Source organism: Notamacropus eugenii, chromosome 4, assembly GCF_028372415.1.
Source record: "Notamacropus eugenii isolate mMacEug1 chromosome 4, mMacEug1.pri_v2, whole genome shotgun sequence".
Lineage (NCBI taxonomy): Eukaryota > Metazoa > Chordata > Mammalia > Diprotodontia > Macropodidae > Notamacropus > Notamacropus eugenii.
In genome coordinates, this window is record NC_092875.1 from 467,886,882 (window position 1) to 467,902,558 (window position 15,677).

The 15,677-nt window shown below is 37.0% G+C and overlaps 1 protein-coding gene across 3 annotated transcripts in view; it reads right to left on the reverse strand.

Moving 5' to 3' along the window:
* Positions 1-6,148: 6,148 nt before the first annotated feature.
* Positions 6,149-15,677, reverse strand: part of FAM169A (family with sequence similarity 169 member A) — a 73,094-nt gene continuing 63,565 nt past the window's right edge. For all 3 annotated transcript variants that reach the window (XM_072606356.1, XM_072606355.1, XM_072606357.1), the window contains exons 11-13: positions 14,130-14,295; positions 11,473-11,664; positions 6,149-8,750 (exon numbers count right to left, since the gene is read on the reverse strand). In XM_072606356.1, coding sequence (XP_072462457.1) covers positions 8,208-8,750; positions 11,473-11,664; positions 14,130-14,295 — 901 coding nt within the window. In that variant the 3' untranslated portion in view covers positions 6,149-8,207. The remainder of the gene's footprint in view (positions 8,751-11,472; positions 11,665-14,129; positions 14,296-15,677) is intronic.

The window sequence follows — 15,677 nt, forward strand, 5'->3', positions numbered from 1 at the left end:
CAATTAAGTTCACAAAATTCCATAATAAAGGTAGGCTCTGTCAGAAAGAGTTTAAAAAGCAGTCAAATTCTGTACCCATTTTAAGTCATTATGCATAAAAATTACCTAACCTTCCCCAATTTTTACCCACAAGACAATTCCCACACACATAAAAAGTGGCATTTTAAATGGTAGTCGTATGTAAACCAGGGCAGATGTAACAAAAGCTCTGATGGGTTGAATACAAAGTTTACTTTTTTTTTCCTGAAGAAATGCTTACAATTCACTTGAGTATACAAGAGTTAAAAACAATCATGAATAGGTTTCCATTTCTAATCCCCAGCGATCATATACAAACTATACACTGAGAAAACAATTCAGATGAACGCAGCTTTCCAGTTTGCAGGTTTGTAAACTTAATGACCATGTGCACAATGAACAGAGAACTGACAAAGCAGGCAGAATCAGAAAGGACCGCCCACACTCTCTGTAAGCAAATCAAAATACATTAAGAACAATGTGTAATTCACTAAGAAAATGAAGAATAAAGAAGAAAATATCTAACAATTTAAACTATTTAACTATAAGACGAAAAGGAGGTTCTTAAATTTACTTCAAAATGAAAAGGAAATTCTGGATTAAAAATGTAACCTAACCAATTTACAGATCTTAAATAAGTGTCACCTATTGTGAAAGTCTTAACAAAATATTCCTAATCAATTATAAAATATATAACTGAGAGAAATGATTATTAATAAGCAATGATTTGGGAAGATCCAAAATGTCCCCCTTTTTTCTAAAGTCCTGATTTGAAAAGCTCAGTCTCTAGAAGGGCATTGCTGATAAGGAGTGCAGACTAACTTTTCTGTTCAGACCCCACCCAGGCAGGGTAACTGCTCAGGCTTGGGTAGGGTATAAATTCTTTGAATAGACAACCCAGAGCTGGGATTAATTTAAGAAGTAAATGGCTTAAACAAAGTTCGGGTCCAGTCCCTCATTGTAATATTCATTATCATTAATTATTAACCAATCAAGTTGATTCCCAAACTAGGGAACACCTACCTACTCTTCAAAGGGTATATAAACTGTGAACCCACCACCATGGTCTTTGGTCTAAGAGAGATGGCCAAACGACCACCCTTTTATTAATAAATACGCTGGCCTTATTAATAAAAACATTAAACTACCCAGAAACTTTTTCTCAAACTTTTTTAATCACCACATTTACGGCAACCATGAAAGGATCAAAGCCTTGCACTCTAGATTCTTAATAAAAAAACCTCTCCTATCTTAGTCCATGTAGAGTTCTCCACAATGAGTTTTGTGTTAGGACTCTGGCTGTGATCTGACTTTTCCTTTTATCAGTAATTAAATTTTATATAGGTCATAAGTTTGTATGTTGGGTCTATCTGTTTTTAAGGCTGCTGCTCTCTATTTTTGCCGTCACTAACATGAGATCCTCTTGCACAGATTCATGGGGACAGAGTTTGTGAACAAATAAAAGGCTCAGCCAGAGAGCTTCAAAAAGAAATTCTCTTTTTAAACTGAGTTTCTGGGGTGTTCAGGGGGTGAGCTAGCAGAGATGTGGGCAGCCACCTGAGAAACTCTGGGGTCAGAAACCTGGCCATTCCAGTCTTCTTATTAACTTTAAAGAGTTAATAAGCTGTGGTCCCAAATTTCTTGCAGGTAAAAGTTTCATTGAAAGCCCTAAGAGGGCTTGATGAAACAGGTAAGCTGTGAGAGTACCAAATCTTGTACAAACTGCAAATTTGGGGGAAACAAATTAAAGTTCTGTCCAAGAGGGCTTTGAAAGAAACCCTCTTAGGGTTTTCAGGCAGAGGCGTGTCAGAAGAAACTATAAGAAGGAATTAGGCTAAATGTAGAATTGGGTATGGCAGTGGGAAAAAAGTTCTGCTCTGAACAGAAGTTTGAGGCAGACAGGGACATAAAGCAGCAGCATAAAAGCTCTCCCAAGCAAGTAGTCTTTATCCCAACTTTGATGTCTAGATGTTTTTGTCTGTGTTTTGTCCTTTCTTAGGATACAGACTGTATTTTCTAGGTGGGAAGAACTATAAAAGGAGAGTGAGACTCAGGAGTTTACAGTTTTGAAGGTGGAATCAGAGAAGAGGATCTCTCTTAGGAAAAATGCTAAGCTTTTATTTTCTTGGATTTAGCAACTTTTTAGACCAAGCAGTGCAAAAATAGCAAGGGCTGATGAGAGAAAGCTAGGAAGCACGTTGCAAAAGGGAATGTTTTTGTTACTCCAAAACTGAACTGTATACTAGAGCTAAAGTTTATAGATTATGTTTAAATTAAATCTAGGGGACTGTCTTCGCCCCCTCAATATATCTAGCATCAGGGCAATGTGTTTAAAACTACAAAAATGAAATTTTTTTGTCTTTTAAGATACTTTGTTCAGGGCTTTTCTATCACAGCCTTAAATGGGATCACTTTAGAATTTCAATAATGTTAATACATATTTTAAACATTATTGAAATTCTAAACATTGTAAAATCTGTTTTTATAAGTAATGTTGATAATAAGTGTTAACTCTCTAGATTATAAAAGGTGAAGAAAAACTGAAACTTTTTCCTGTTATAAATACTTTTTGACTAGAGGTGGGGTTCTACTTAGGAATTTGTGATTAGAAATTAATTTTGTTTTTAAGACTTTGGGGATTTTTTTCTTACTTAAAGACAATCTGTGCCAACTCAGTTTTTATGAATTCCAGTTTTAAAGATTTATTTTTGTTTTAAGGTTGAATAACAGACATCTGTCAGTTTAGAGGTTTCCAACTAATTTACTTCCTAAAAGTCTAGTGATTACCTTTTTAACATCAGGAAAATTTTAAAATGTTTTTAAGAAGTTACTTTTCGGAAAAAAATATGTAAGTTTTAAAAAAAAATTGTAAGTCACTTTATTGCAATAATTTGATGATATTGATAATTAGTGTGTAATCAGTGAGACTTTATTTTGAGGAGAAAGCTTTTTTGGGTCTTGAATATTATTATTTTTTTTAATGAGGCAATTGGGGTTAAGTGACTTGCCCAGCATGTCTGAGACCATATTTGAACTCAGGTCCTCCTAACTCCATGGCCAGCACTCCATCTACTATGCCAACTAGCTGCTCCTAGAACGCTGAATATTCTTTTTGGAGTTTCATTCTTAGGTCTGGATTGGCCTTAAATGGGAGCTTTAAAAAAAAACCCATCACATCAGTAGTTCAATGGAAATAACATTTGAGATCTAAAGCTAGTGAATATCTATTTATATGTCCTTGGGAGTAAGGCAGGGAGGTTGGACTCGTCAATTCATTTTCCCTGTTTCCACATGCCAGGCTACTTACAGTGGTGTAGACCGGTTTTTATGCTGTTATAACCATGTCCCTGATTATAACTCTCTTAGCAAATTTCTATTATAAGGGTAGACAAAGTGGAAGCTGCTCATGTAATACTGAATCTATTTGTTATTAGATTAATACTAAGGCATCTGATTTAGGATATTAACCTGTAAGGTGGAAAGATTTTGCTATTTTGATCTTAATTTGTTGTCCTTCCATAGTCTAAGCCAAGAGTTAAACTAGTGCTTGAACTTGTCATATGTATAAGATTCAGTTCCTTAAGTATCACACTCTTTCATAATGATGAATATAATTAAACAAAGGTAAAGAAGATTGGGAATCAAAGATATAATAAATTTATTAAGTTGTGAGGTTAAAGTCAGGAACCTCTTCTGTTTAATCTTTTAAAGAACAGGATTTCAGTACAGTTATGTTAGTTGAAGAGTAAAAACTTACGAGCTATCTTGTGTCACCTTAATGGGAAATCTGTCTTTACTTAGGTTTGTTATTTAATCAGGAATTAGAACATAGGAATGCATGCAAACTATGTAAGAGTCACTGTAAAGATGTTAAAAGGGATACTGAGAGTATTCTATGTTTATGTCCATTTGAACATGGTTAATAACTGAGTATGTTTTACTATAGACTTTTCAGATAATCTGTTCTTTGCATACAATATAGGATTATTAAATTTATACATCCCATCACCAGTCTTTGTTATTAAGCATCTTAAAAGCAAAATCATTTGTGTAATGTTGAATTGAGGGATGGAAAAGCATCTACTTACCATGAGTACTAGTTATGTCAAGATAACATGATTTTTCATGATGTATCCCTTACTGTTATCAATGTAAGATTATAGTTAATACCTGTGATCTAAGATACATGATCGATCCCTGAGAGCAGCTGCTCCGATTATTGGAACTTGCTATTTAAGACCCTATGGGGCTATAACTGATATTATGCTGAGTTTGACTCCAGGTATGACCATCAAGGAATGCTACTGAGCCAATTAATCTATGATGTCAGCAACACTATGGGGTTTGATTCTGTGAACAGTGGGTAGAGTTCTTAAGGGAAAGGCTAGATCCTAGCTGCTAGGAGAACAAATCTTGGCATGGGCTGAGGTAGGATTCTCCTGACTCAATTTCCCCAAGTTTCTTCTTGAATGGAAAATATCCCACCTGGCTGATTTTAAGCCTGGCTCAACGCAACTGGCAATCTATATAACTTCTGCCTGGAGCTGACTTAAAGTTAGGGAAGCATTTTCTCTTATGTCCCTATTCTTTTATGGCAAATTTCTACAATCACATCAGATGGTCAGTATGAACACAACATTAGATCTTTAATACTGAAGCACATCTGAGCCGCTATAATAAGGTGAGGGTATAAGACTTGAACCTATAATTTTAGTCTTTTCCAACTAAAGCAGATGAGTGTTTGGCCTTGTCATCTGTGTGTTGCTTGGAGGTGTGTTTGTGTATAAAATAAGGTCCTTAAATGTTTCAAAAATATATAAGGATATTTGGGTATTGATTCAACAGTTTATGGGACCAAGCTGCATTCTATTAATTATTAAGACTAGATCAGAAACATCTTCAGTTTTATTTGAAGGAAAGAATTTTGGTGCAATCAATTTCCTTATAGGAGAGTAATTTATGGCACTTATTTGATATGCATTGTTTTAAAATCTAACACTCAAAATATATTTATATATAAACATATCTTTATATATGGAGCCTTTTGTTACAACTGAAGTTAATCTGGCAATTTTTAAATGAATTCACTTTTGCATCAGCGTCCATCTTCCTATAAAAAGTGTCCTCTTATTAATTCCTTAGCAGAATCTTATCCTCCTAATAAGGGAATGAATAATGCCAAGTATAAAAATTGGGTTCTAGTTTTCTGTTTGTATCTGAGTTTCCTATATATATATCAAGATGACAATTGCCCAACCTAAAACTATAAATCGTGTGGTCTAAAAATTTCCAAATTTGAATTTCTCATAATAGAGACATAAGGTTTAAGCTTTCATTATTTGACCTGGTTATTAGCAAAGTAAACTTAAAATCTTTTTAAAACCAATTGTAAGTAGAGAAGAAAATCTCTCCAAGTGAACTGAACCAGAAAAAAAAATTCAGACTGCTCTGAGGCCACTCCCAGAGAGCTGTGTCAGATGTTTCCCAAGAAGCAGAGGGACAAGGCTTTTATTTTACCGTTGTAACTCTTGCACCTTTTTACCTGTTGAGGTCTACTTTTGATTTTCTCAAAGCATCTACCTTATCTGGTCATCTTACGTGGTCTCCCCTCACAGGTCCCGTACTTAGAAACCCCTGATGTCTCAGTTATTGATTCATGGAGGAGGCTGTGCCTCTCATAGAATCAAACGGGGGAATGAGAGAAATGATTTTTAATAAGCAATCATTTGGGGAGATCCAGCTTCTAAAGTCCTGATTTTAAAAGCTCAGTCTTGAAGGACATTGCTGGTAATGAGACTGGGCTAGCTTGCCAGTTCGGACCACATGGCTTAAACAAAGGCCAGGTCCAACCCCTCAGTGTAATATTCATTCTCTCGTTAACTGTTAACCATTCCGGGTTGATTTCCAGCCTGGGAAACACGTACTCTTCGAAGGCTATATAAACTACGAGCCTACCACCATGATGGTCTTTGGTCTAAGAGAGATGGCCAAATGACCACCCTTTTATTAATAAATGTGCTGGTCTTATTAAAATAATGATTAAATTACCCAGAAACTATTTCTTGACCCTTTTTAATTGCCACATAACTATGGGATGGGGTGCTGCTTATCTTTGATTGATACACCATTATTAGTCTTAATCATTCAAGATTTTTTATTTAATAATCATTTGTTAAGAAAACAGATAAATGGCCAAAAATCTGGCCCATCCCTATACAATAAACGGTGAACATTTTGGATTTTGAACACACTCTACCCTTTTTCAATAGTTTACTTGCCTTGAATATCTCTGATCTCTTCAATTTTTCCAAAATATGAACCCCCAAAGGTAAAAAGGCATTTTGTTTAATCAACATTATCTAAAATAGATTGAAGAAAGCTTCCCAACTGAACTTCAGAATCTCTTGTAATGATACAAAACCAAAAAGAAACCTAAACCCAGATGGACCAAATGGCTTTACACATCCACCATACAAGAACTTCTGCTGTCCAAAGTACAGTGATATTGACAAAGAGTGATTAATGTGAGGCTTGGTATTTTAAGATTATTTTCATTTCTAACAGAAAATGTTAGATAACTAAGTCACAATTTGAGGGTGGGGAATAGTCTTAACTCCCTACGATGAATTCAGCACTAAGTCCCCAATGACTCATCTGCCTTACCAGGACAGCGGGACACAAGCAGGAAAAGAGTGAGAGCTGAAGTTTCCAGCACAGTTCGAAACTCTGGCATCCATGATAGATCCTGCAGCCCCCTCACACCAAAGTGAGCCTCGTTCTGTAACTACAAGACATGGGGCAGGTGGGTAAAATTCATTGTGGGACAAAGACAAGACCCCAGAATAGCTACCAAGGACTGTAAGGCAAAAAAGGCAGTAAGAGGAAAATTTTCTGATAGAGGGGAAACTCATCCCAAAGGTTTAAAGAGCTGGTTGAGAACCATGGGAAGACTGGGCTAGAAAATTTCTGTAGCTAGGGTTCCATAATCAAGTCAAGGGACCTCATAACAGTGGGATTTCATTGCTCCTGAATTCAGGTGACTTAACAGTGAAGTAGGAAAAGATATGCTACCAACTGGGCTGGTAACCAGACTCAAAGGTGGTACTTCATCCCTAGCGTTTTTGTCTTGACTCGTGGGACAAAGATCTACCTGACTCAACCAAAGTTACGATAACTCTAGTGAAACCAAAGCTAAGGTTTTGAAATGAGGTATACAATTAATAAGATATTTTAACATAGTACAGGATGGGCTGAAAACTGAAACTCCCTTTAAGGCTCTTAGCATCTGATAAATTCAAGTGTTAGGGAACACAAAAAATAATTTATAGCAAAATAACAAATTTAATATAATTTAAATATAATTTGTTTACCCAACACCAAAGGACTAATGCTCCTATTACTGGGAGTATCAGATCACAGCATAGAAGAATGACTCAGGAATTGATGTGTGTGTCTATACACCAACACAAATGAATAGAAGAATGAGCTTCCATGATCAGAATCGGAAGTCAAAGTAACACTATTTCCATGCCTTTGACTTCATAGTTTCATGGTCATGCTTTCAGCCACTTGAAGACGATTACCTTTCTAATTCTAGTGTGGTGATATTTTTAGATTAGTTGTTGCCATTTTAAGCATTCCTATCTTTTAAAAACTGCTTGGAAATGAATTTTGCTATTTAAGAGTAAGACTGTGAAACACTTTATTTTGTATGAAAACATCTTAGTATAAAAGTATAACCTGTAGTACAAAAGATGATTTCTGTGATAAGCAGTGGAAATTCTGCCTCTTTCACAGCAGCCTTTGTATTTATCATACAGTTAAAAAAAAAAAAAAGAAATAGCCATTTATCTCCACCTGCTAAAGATGAAATCATCTTTTTTTCCCCTAAAAAACAGATGAAATCACACTCTGATTTGGTGATCCATAATAGGAATGTGGTGGGTTTAAAAAAAAAAGTTTTTATATATAGTGCAGAAACTGTCTAGAAAAAACTAAGAAGAAAAATGGTCAATCTTGGTTCCTACAAGAGGGAAAAAAATGCATCACAAGTAATTCCAACCTGAAATTTTGGAAGAACAAATGTGTTTATCCTTATTCCACTTGGTTTTGTGAACTGCTATCTTATAAAAAACTACACCAACTTTGTAACAAAGAGAATTTTTAAGACTGGATGTTTCTTCCACCGTTCAAGCCAGCTTGGCCTTTTTCTTAGCGGGTCCTTTGTACCCTTTGACCTTTCTTCTTAAGATCCGCCTGTCTATTACTGGTACTTCAATTTCTACCTCCTCCGAGCTGCTGTCTGCAGCCTTCTCAGAGGCCTGGGTGAAACGATCCAGGGGCTCCAAAGATGCTGCAGACTGTTCTTCCGACTGATTCTTTTGTCCTGTAGTTTGGATTTCTTCAAGTTCAACCACTACCGAGGAACTCTGAGAAAGGGGTGGTGTTGTTGGGTTTTCCTGAGAGTCGGGGACTGCTTCCTCCCCTTGATCTTCCAACAAGGAAGATGTATTGGGAGACACATTTTCAGAAACAGATTCTTCTGATGCTTCACCTACCCCAGAGTTTGAAAGACCATTATCCGATGGTTCTTCCTTTGGCGTGGTGGCGACACTATCAGAACCCACCAAAGGAGGTTTCTTTTGTGGAGCTGGGAGAGATATTTCTTCGTGACTCTCTTTCTCTTCATGTGGGCTTTTGTCTGCCATTTTGGAATCGATCACATCTGTGGCCTTAGTGGGGGGGAAGGAACAAAATTAAACACTAAATAAATGGATAGCTCAATTCAGCTCTAAGAAACTATGATTCTCAGACCCTGATAACTCTTAAAGAAAGAACTAGACTCCGGCATCTCCCCTTTCCCTCCACATTTCTACAGCCTGAGGCTTCAAACTGAACACCATCCTAATTTTCTCAAAAAACTGATGGTTCACAGAAATGGAAATATAACAGAAGCACGATAAAGAAATAAAGAGGTATCTGGAAATGTAAGTTTCAAAAAGAGCCGTGATCACCACAAAAACAAGTTAGAATCTGATTCTTTAAGAAGGGGTAATATTTCAACAATGTGGATTATAATTTGAAGGAACTTGTAGGAATCTGAAGGTAGGCTCAAGCTCAAATTTATCGCTACCCTACCTACAAAGTAAGGATTCGTTAAGCAAAATGAACTTACAAGCAGACGGCAGGGAGAACATCTGCATCTCCATCCGCAGGAAATATAGATAATAGAAGGATATATAGAATGTTTACATATATGTGTGTATGTATATGTGTGCACACACACACACGGTAGCCCATCTTTATGACAAAGGTGGGAGGTGGGAAGAAAAAAGGAAAAAAGTTACATGATAACTTTAAGTATTTAAAAGGAAAAGCAAGTTGTCATAATAGATTCGCAGTTTTGTGCGCAATCTTCTTTTTCTGTCCTATGTTACAAAAATGTTTACTTTATTTTTTTAAGTTCAGAATAATAAAAAAATTTTAAAAATTAGTTGACAACACATTTTTCAAGCACCTATTTATATTCAGACAATATTCCATTTCAGAAAAAAACTTTCCTAATCTTTTAAAAATGAGTATCTTAAAGCTTTCTCCTAACACCTGGTCATATTCCTTCCTAACTATTCCAAAGTACTACTATACTAACCAAAATTCAGCTTGATTCAGCTCTCTGTAAAACTTTTACAGGGGCAGCTTGGTGGCATAGTAGATATGGTCAAGGTCCCACAGTCAGGAAGACCTGACTCAGAACAATCCAGCCTCAGACATTTCCTGTGTGGTAGTCAGCAAGCCACTTAACTCCTGTTTGCCTTGGTTTCATCTTTAAAATGGGAATTACCACAGCATCTCAGGATTATTGTGAAGACCAAATGAACTGATAACTGTAAAGTGCTCAGCAAAGTTCCTGAACATAGTAAGCATTTATATAAATGTAAGTTATTTTGCATAAATAGACTCTTCTTTCAATTCAACATTTATTAAGGACTCATTAGGTTTTACAGTGCTGGGGATGCAAACCCAAAAATTAAACAGTGTTTGACCTCAAGGAGCATACATTCTATGGGGAGGATCCACTATGCACAAAAATAAGCATAAGGAAAACTGAAGATGGACAGAGTGCGAAGTGGAGGAGGGGATGAGCTCTCAAAGGAAGGCAGAACTGACTTGAGCTATAAAGGAAGGTAAGGTTTCTTGGAGACAAGAGTTGAGGAGAGAGCGCACTCTAGACAAGGTAAATGGTTGTGAGAATGCTAGGAGGTGGAAACTAGGGCACTAAGTTCAGGGAATGGCAGAGTTTGGCCAGAAATTAGAGTTCGTAAAGGGCAGTAGCTGTATGAAAAAATAATGGAAATTCTGGCAGCTTACTTCACCCTCTCAGTTTCCTCCTCTGTAAAAATGGGGAATAATACCTGTATCTATACCACAATCATGGTGTTGTTACTAGGACGAAAGATACAGAGGGTATCCCAAAAGTCTTAAGGTCATTAAGCTATTAAAGCTTAATTTGATGAGCTATTCAAGCACTAAGACTTTTGGGACACCATGTATGTAAAGTACCATGTGGATTTTCAGCTGTTATTAAGAAACAGGATTGCAGTGATGATCATCTTTCTATGTGATTTTGTTACTACATTAGCCAGAATATGATCAAAGCACAGAGCAGACCATGGTGAAGGAACCGCATTATTGGGAATTTCCCTAATGCAGGAAGCCTGTAGAAACAGAAATTTTACTACAAAGGACAAGGATCAGTTACAAATGCCAAATACGAGTCCGTGAGTCTCCCAAATGTGGCAAGTGTCTTTTTTAGCTCTTTGCAAACTGTTGACTGAAACTGATTTAATACCCATTTCATTGTGCTGAACGAAAATAATGCTCAAGTGCCAGTAGAATTTGTAGTCTCCTTAAGGACTTTTTTATGCATCTCTGTATTTCATGGTACCTAGCACATACAGCAGGTGTCTTCAGATTGGAGCCAGCTTGTGGACAGCCTTAAGCACTAGGCTAACAATGAGCCACTGAGGGTCTCTGACTAGGACAGTGACATGTAGGCTCCAATTCTTAGAAGGATTATTCTGGCAGCTGAATGACGGACTGATTAGAGAGGAGAGTCCCTAGCAGTAGGGAGATGGACTAGGGGCTATTACAGTAGCGCAGGCAAGAGGTGCTAGGGTCTGAACTCTGACGACAGCTGCTCCCCTGAAGAAGAGAAAAGACAGAAGAGATATTGTGGAGAAGGAAGTGACAAGGCTTCCGACTGAAAAGGGATCACTATTATTGTCTCAGGGTTCTGGAAATATCAAAACACCTGCCGATCTGTTTTCTTGGTCGACTGATGCTTTAAAATTTAAGTTAATGCAAATTCTGAAGCAACGACAACAGCCTCAGAAACACGTAATGGTTATGACCTCACTTCCTCATTAGGAAGGGAAAGTTAGGTGTTTCCCCTACCTTATCTGGTGCTGCGTCCTCAGGAGCCTTGGTAGATTCAACCGCTGGTGAAACAGATTCGTCACTGGAATGACCAGATGGCCATTCTGAATTTCCATCCAAAGCATCATGAGCAGTGTCTTCTTCAGGTTTTAGTGAGGCCTCTATGGAATCTTCCATTACCTCACCATTCAGGGGTTCTAATTCGGATTCCTGCAGCATCATTAATTTTTTTTAAGTGAAAGCATACACAATTACAGACTACCTTCCTAAAAACAGGAAAGGACCACCCTGATAATTCAGTGTAAAATGAACTGTTCTTGTTATATCTAATGTTACTAATTAATTCATAAGATATTCTTATGAGGTAACCAGGGAGAATTTCACACCCATTTTAAAAATGAGATCAAGGCCTTCTGAAAATCCAAGAGAAGCAGAGCCAAGTTCCAAAATGGGGGCTCAAAAATGATTCAGGGCAAGTTTAACCTTATCTTGATGGTGACAAGGAGCTATTAAAAGGCCTTGAGTAAAATAGTAATATGATAAAAACCGAGTTTTAGAAAAAGAACTCCATTCTGCACATTGCTTTCCGATTAGGCCAGTTGGGATATTATAGTAAGCCAAATGTCAAGTGATAAGATCCGAGAACAGAGTGGCAGTAAGTAGGAACAGAAATGAATGACATCTTTGAAAGGAAAAGCCATAATAGAATATAGCAAACGATGATAAAGGGAAAGAGATGAGGTAAAAAAAAAATTACAGCAATGTTTTGAGCCTGATTAAGAAATATGGAAGTTGAAGACACGCAGGCAAAAATGAAAAGTTTAATTTGAGACATAAAATGTCCACGAGGTAACCAAGGATGAAATGAGAAGCATGCCTGATTTAAAATAAGGGGCATAATAAAGTTCAGGACTTGGCCCTCCTACTCATTTAACCCTCCCAGGCCTCACTGTACTTATTTGCAAAATGAAGGGGTTCCAGAACAGAGGATCTCTAAGTTCTCAATCCTATCATCCTATGATCTGGGATTTGTTCACAGGTCAGGACTGGAGGCAAAGATCTGGAAGCGATCTACATAGAGCAGAAATGAGGTCAGAACAAGAGAGGCACTTTTACAAACCAACCAGGAAAAAGATACTGTGCTCAGCAAATGTCCACAGTTTAAAAACTGTAAAAAGATAGAAAAGAGTGTGGAGAGGAAAAAGAACTATAAAGGAGTATTATGCCAGGGAGCCAAGGTAGAGAAGAGGGCGGCCCACACCTGAAAATTCAAGACTGACTAGGGACCTTAGAGCAGGGTGGAAGTCCAATATAATTTCAGCAGAGTGGTGGGGATGGAAGCAGGATTTCAAGGAGGAAAAGGAAAGACAGATACCACAGACGACTTTTCTAGCAGTCTGGTATAGAAAACAAAGAGAAATAGGACGATAAAGAAAAAAGCCAACACAATCAAATGAAAAACTTTCCCCAAGAAAATGAAGCTTTGAGCATCTGCTGAAGAGGAAGAGAAAGCTGTTGAAGAAGGAAGACTGCGCAAGAGTCCATCACACCGAGCTGTCCAGGGATACAGGATGAAGAGTGAGTGACAAGACTGACTGATACCACCTTCCTCTAAGCCTGCCAGAAGCGAGGGCAAACGTGGTAAGTAAAGTTAAGAGGGAAGAAACAATAAGACGAACAAGATGACAAGTAAAAATGAGGATAATGAACAGAGGTCATGCGGATGAACTGGTAAATGATTCTTGCTTTTCATAGCAATTTTCCCATGTTTAATTATGTCCTATTCCTTCCACAAAATAAGGACACCAACGAGGGCTGAAAGTGCCTGATGGCTAGTAACTGTATCCCACAGAAAAGTTGTTTGCATAAAATTTAATGCATATTTTTAAAAGCTGCTTAGAAACAGGCTCTAGATATCTACTTACTTAAAATATCTGATATACTAATACTTCAATGACTAGTGAATCACAAAACAATAATATTTTTATGATCACATGATATTGGAGTTCAAAAGAACTCTTAGGCAATGATAAGAATAAGAAAATTTACTTCTGAGTCATATTTCAAAATTATTTTTCAAAAACAAAAGAGAAAAGAATTATTTTTCCTCTCTACAGGCCTGATTTAAGGTCCCTAGAAAAGAGATTTGACTATGAGTCTAAAACATGACAACACCTTCTTCTGGTATCAACAACAATATCCACTGTCACTTGGAACAAATATGTGCACATATATACTCCAAATTTTATATAAGATGTACTGAAATGCCCTTAATTTTATAAACTAACTTGGTTTATAAATGCATTTGGGGATCTCATTGTTCAAATAAATCCTAAGGCAAATCTTTTTAGAAGTTGTATAATTACCCCCCCCTCCCCCAATTTATCTTTTGATTTCATTCAATTTTCATTGGTAAAGTGTTATGGGTTTTAGTTTTGGGTTTGTTTGGGGGTTTTTGCTCCAAATCAAAGAACCTCTGTTTCTGCCCCCTTATTAAGTTATATTCATTTTATTATATGGATAATAAAAATTATATCTATATTATAACATCATATGGCTACGTAATTCTATTACATGAATAAATAATGGCAAACAATAGAACTTAAGTTTATTTCTTCACTGTATTTTATTAAGAGGAGCAAAATAAGTTTGACTTTTATGTTGTGGTCTCATACCTCTTCGTCATCTTTCTTCTCCGAGACCGATTTACTCAACCCTTGTGTTTCTAGGATGTGTTGGTCTTTATCCTTTCTTTCCTGCTCAAAATCAACCACACTCTCATCTGGTTCATCTTCAACTAACTCTTCTGAGCTCTCAGATGTATATGCAGTAGATTCCAGTCTGGGGAAGAAAGTTATTTTTGTTTTGTTTTCTTAGAAAGGGTGACAGAATAGAGATCTTAAGAAGTGGATGTGGCCTGAGGAGCCAAGTTGTTCCATCCCTGCCCTCCCCACGAAGAGATGAACCCTCGCCTATGAAACTTCTCATTCAGCTCTTGCCTACAAACCTCTAGCAATAGGGGCCTCGCTATCTATAGCAAACCAACTCGTTCCATTTTTTCAATTTCTGTATATTAATTTTCCTTTTCTAACACAAACAAAATTTTCATCCCTATAACTTCTATGCAATGATCCTAGCTCTGGCCTTCTGCAACCAGGCAGAAGTCAGTTCTTAGAAAGTCTTCTATGCAAAATTACTCATGGCAACAGGCTGCAAAATAAGGAAAACAAAGTGGATACTCACAGCTGGGAAATAACTGGACAAAATAATACATGAGTATACTGGAATAAAAAACAATAAAGATGAAGCACAGGGATACCCCACTAGAATTGGTGCTGAATGAAGTAAAGGCAGAATATTGACTGTGACTAAAATAACGAAAATAAACAATACAGAGTGTTGTCAGTAACTGGAATGACCTATCTGGACCCCTCAAACGAGATGCAAAACATAATCCCTTCATTCTGTCAAAAGCAAGGGAGAAAAAAACTCACGAAGAAAATGCGAACCACATCCAGAAAAGAACTGTGGAGTCTGAATGCAGATCAAAGCACGTTATTTTTTTCCCTTTTGTTCTGATTTTTCTTTCACATGAATAATGTAGAAATATGTTTAATATGATTGTACACGTAATAGCTTACATCAGATTGCTTGCCATCTTTGGGGAGGGGGGGACATTTGGAACTCAAAATCTTATAAAAGTGAGAGCTGAAAACTAAAAGTAAATAAGTGAATTTTGCAGAGTGTTGTACATATTGCCAGACTTGGTTTATACTGATAAATTTTGCTTAAATGATTTTTCTCTACTAAAAGCAAGGGTTCAATATTGGTGTGGGGAAGTTGTGTGTAGTGGGGGATGGGGATGTGTGCATACTATCAGGAAATTACTATTATAAAAACAAAAGCTATCAATAAATCACCTCCTCCCAAGTCCTTCCCCTCTTGAGACAATAATCCATACAATAATCCTTCAAATATCAGAGGATAAAACTTATGTCTTAACTGTGTTCTCCCTCCCCTCCAGCAAAAACTCCCTAAGTTCCCTCAACTGATCTTTGAGATGGCTTGATTTCAAGGCACAATTCATTCAAGAACATCCTTCCTTGGTCAGTGTCCCGGAAGCTTGGCTACTTAATAAAAAATTCTTGGAATATACTGCCTGGCAGGCACTGTCTGTCCTCAATTGTGTCTTCATTTTGATGGAAGGAATAGGACCTAGCTGA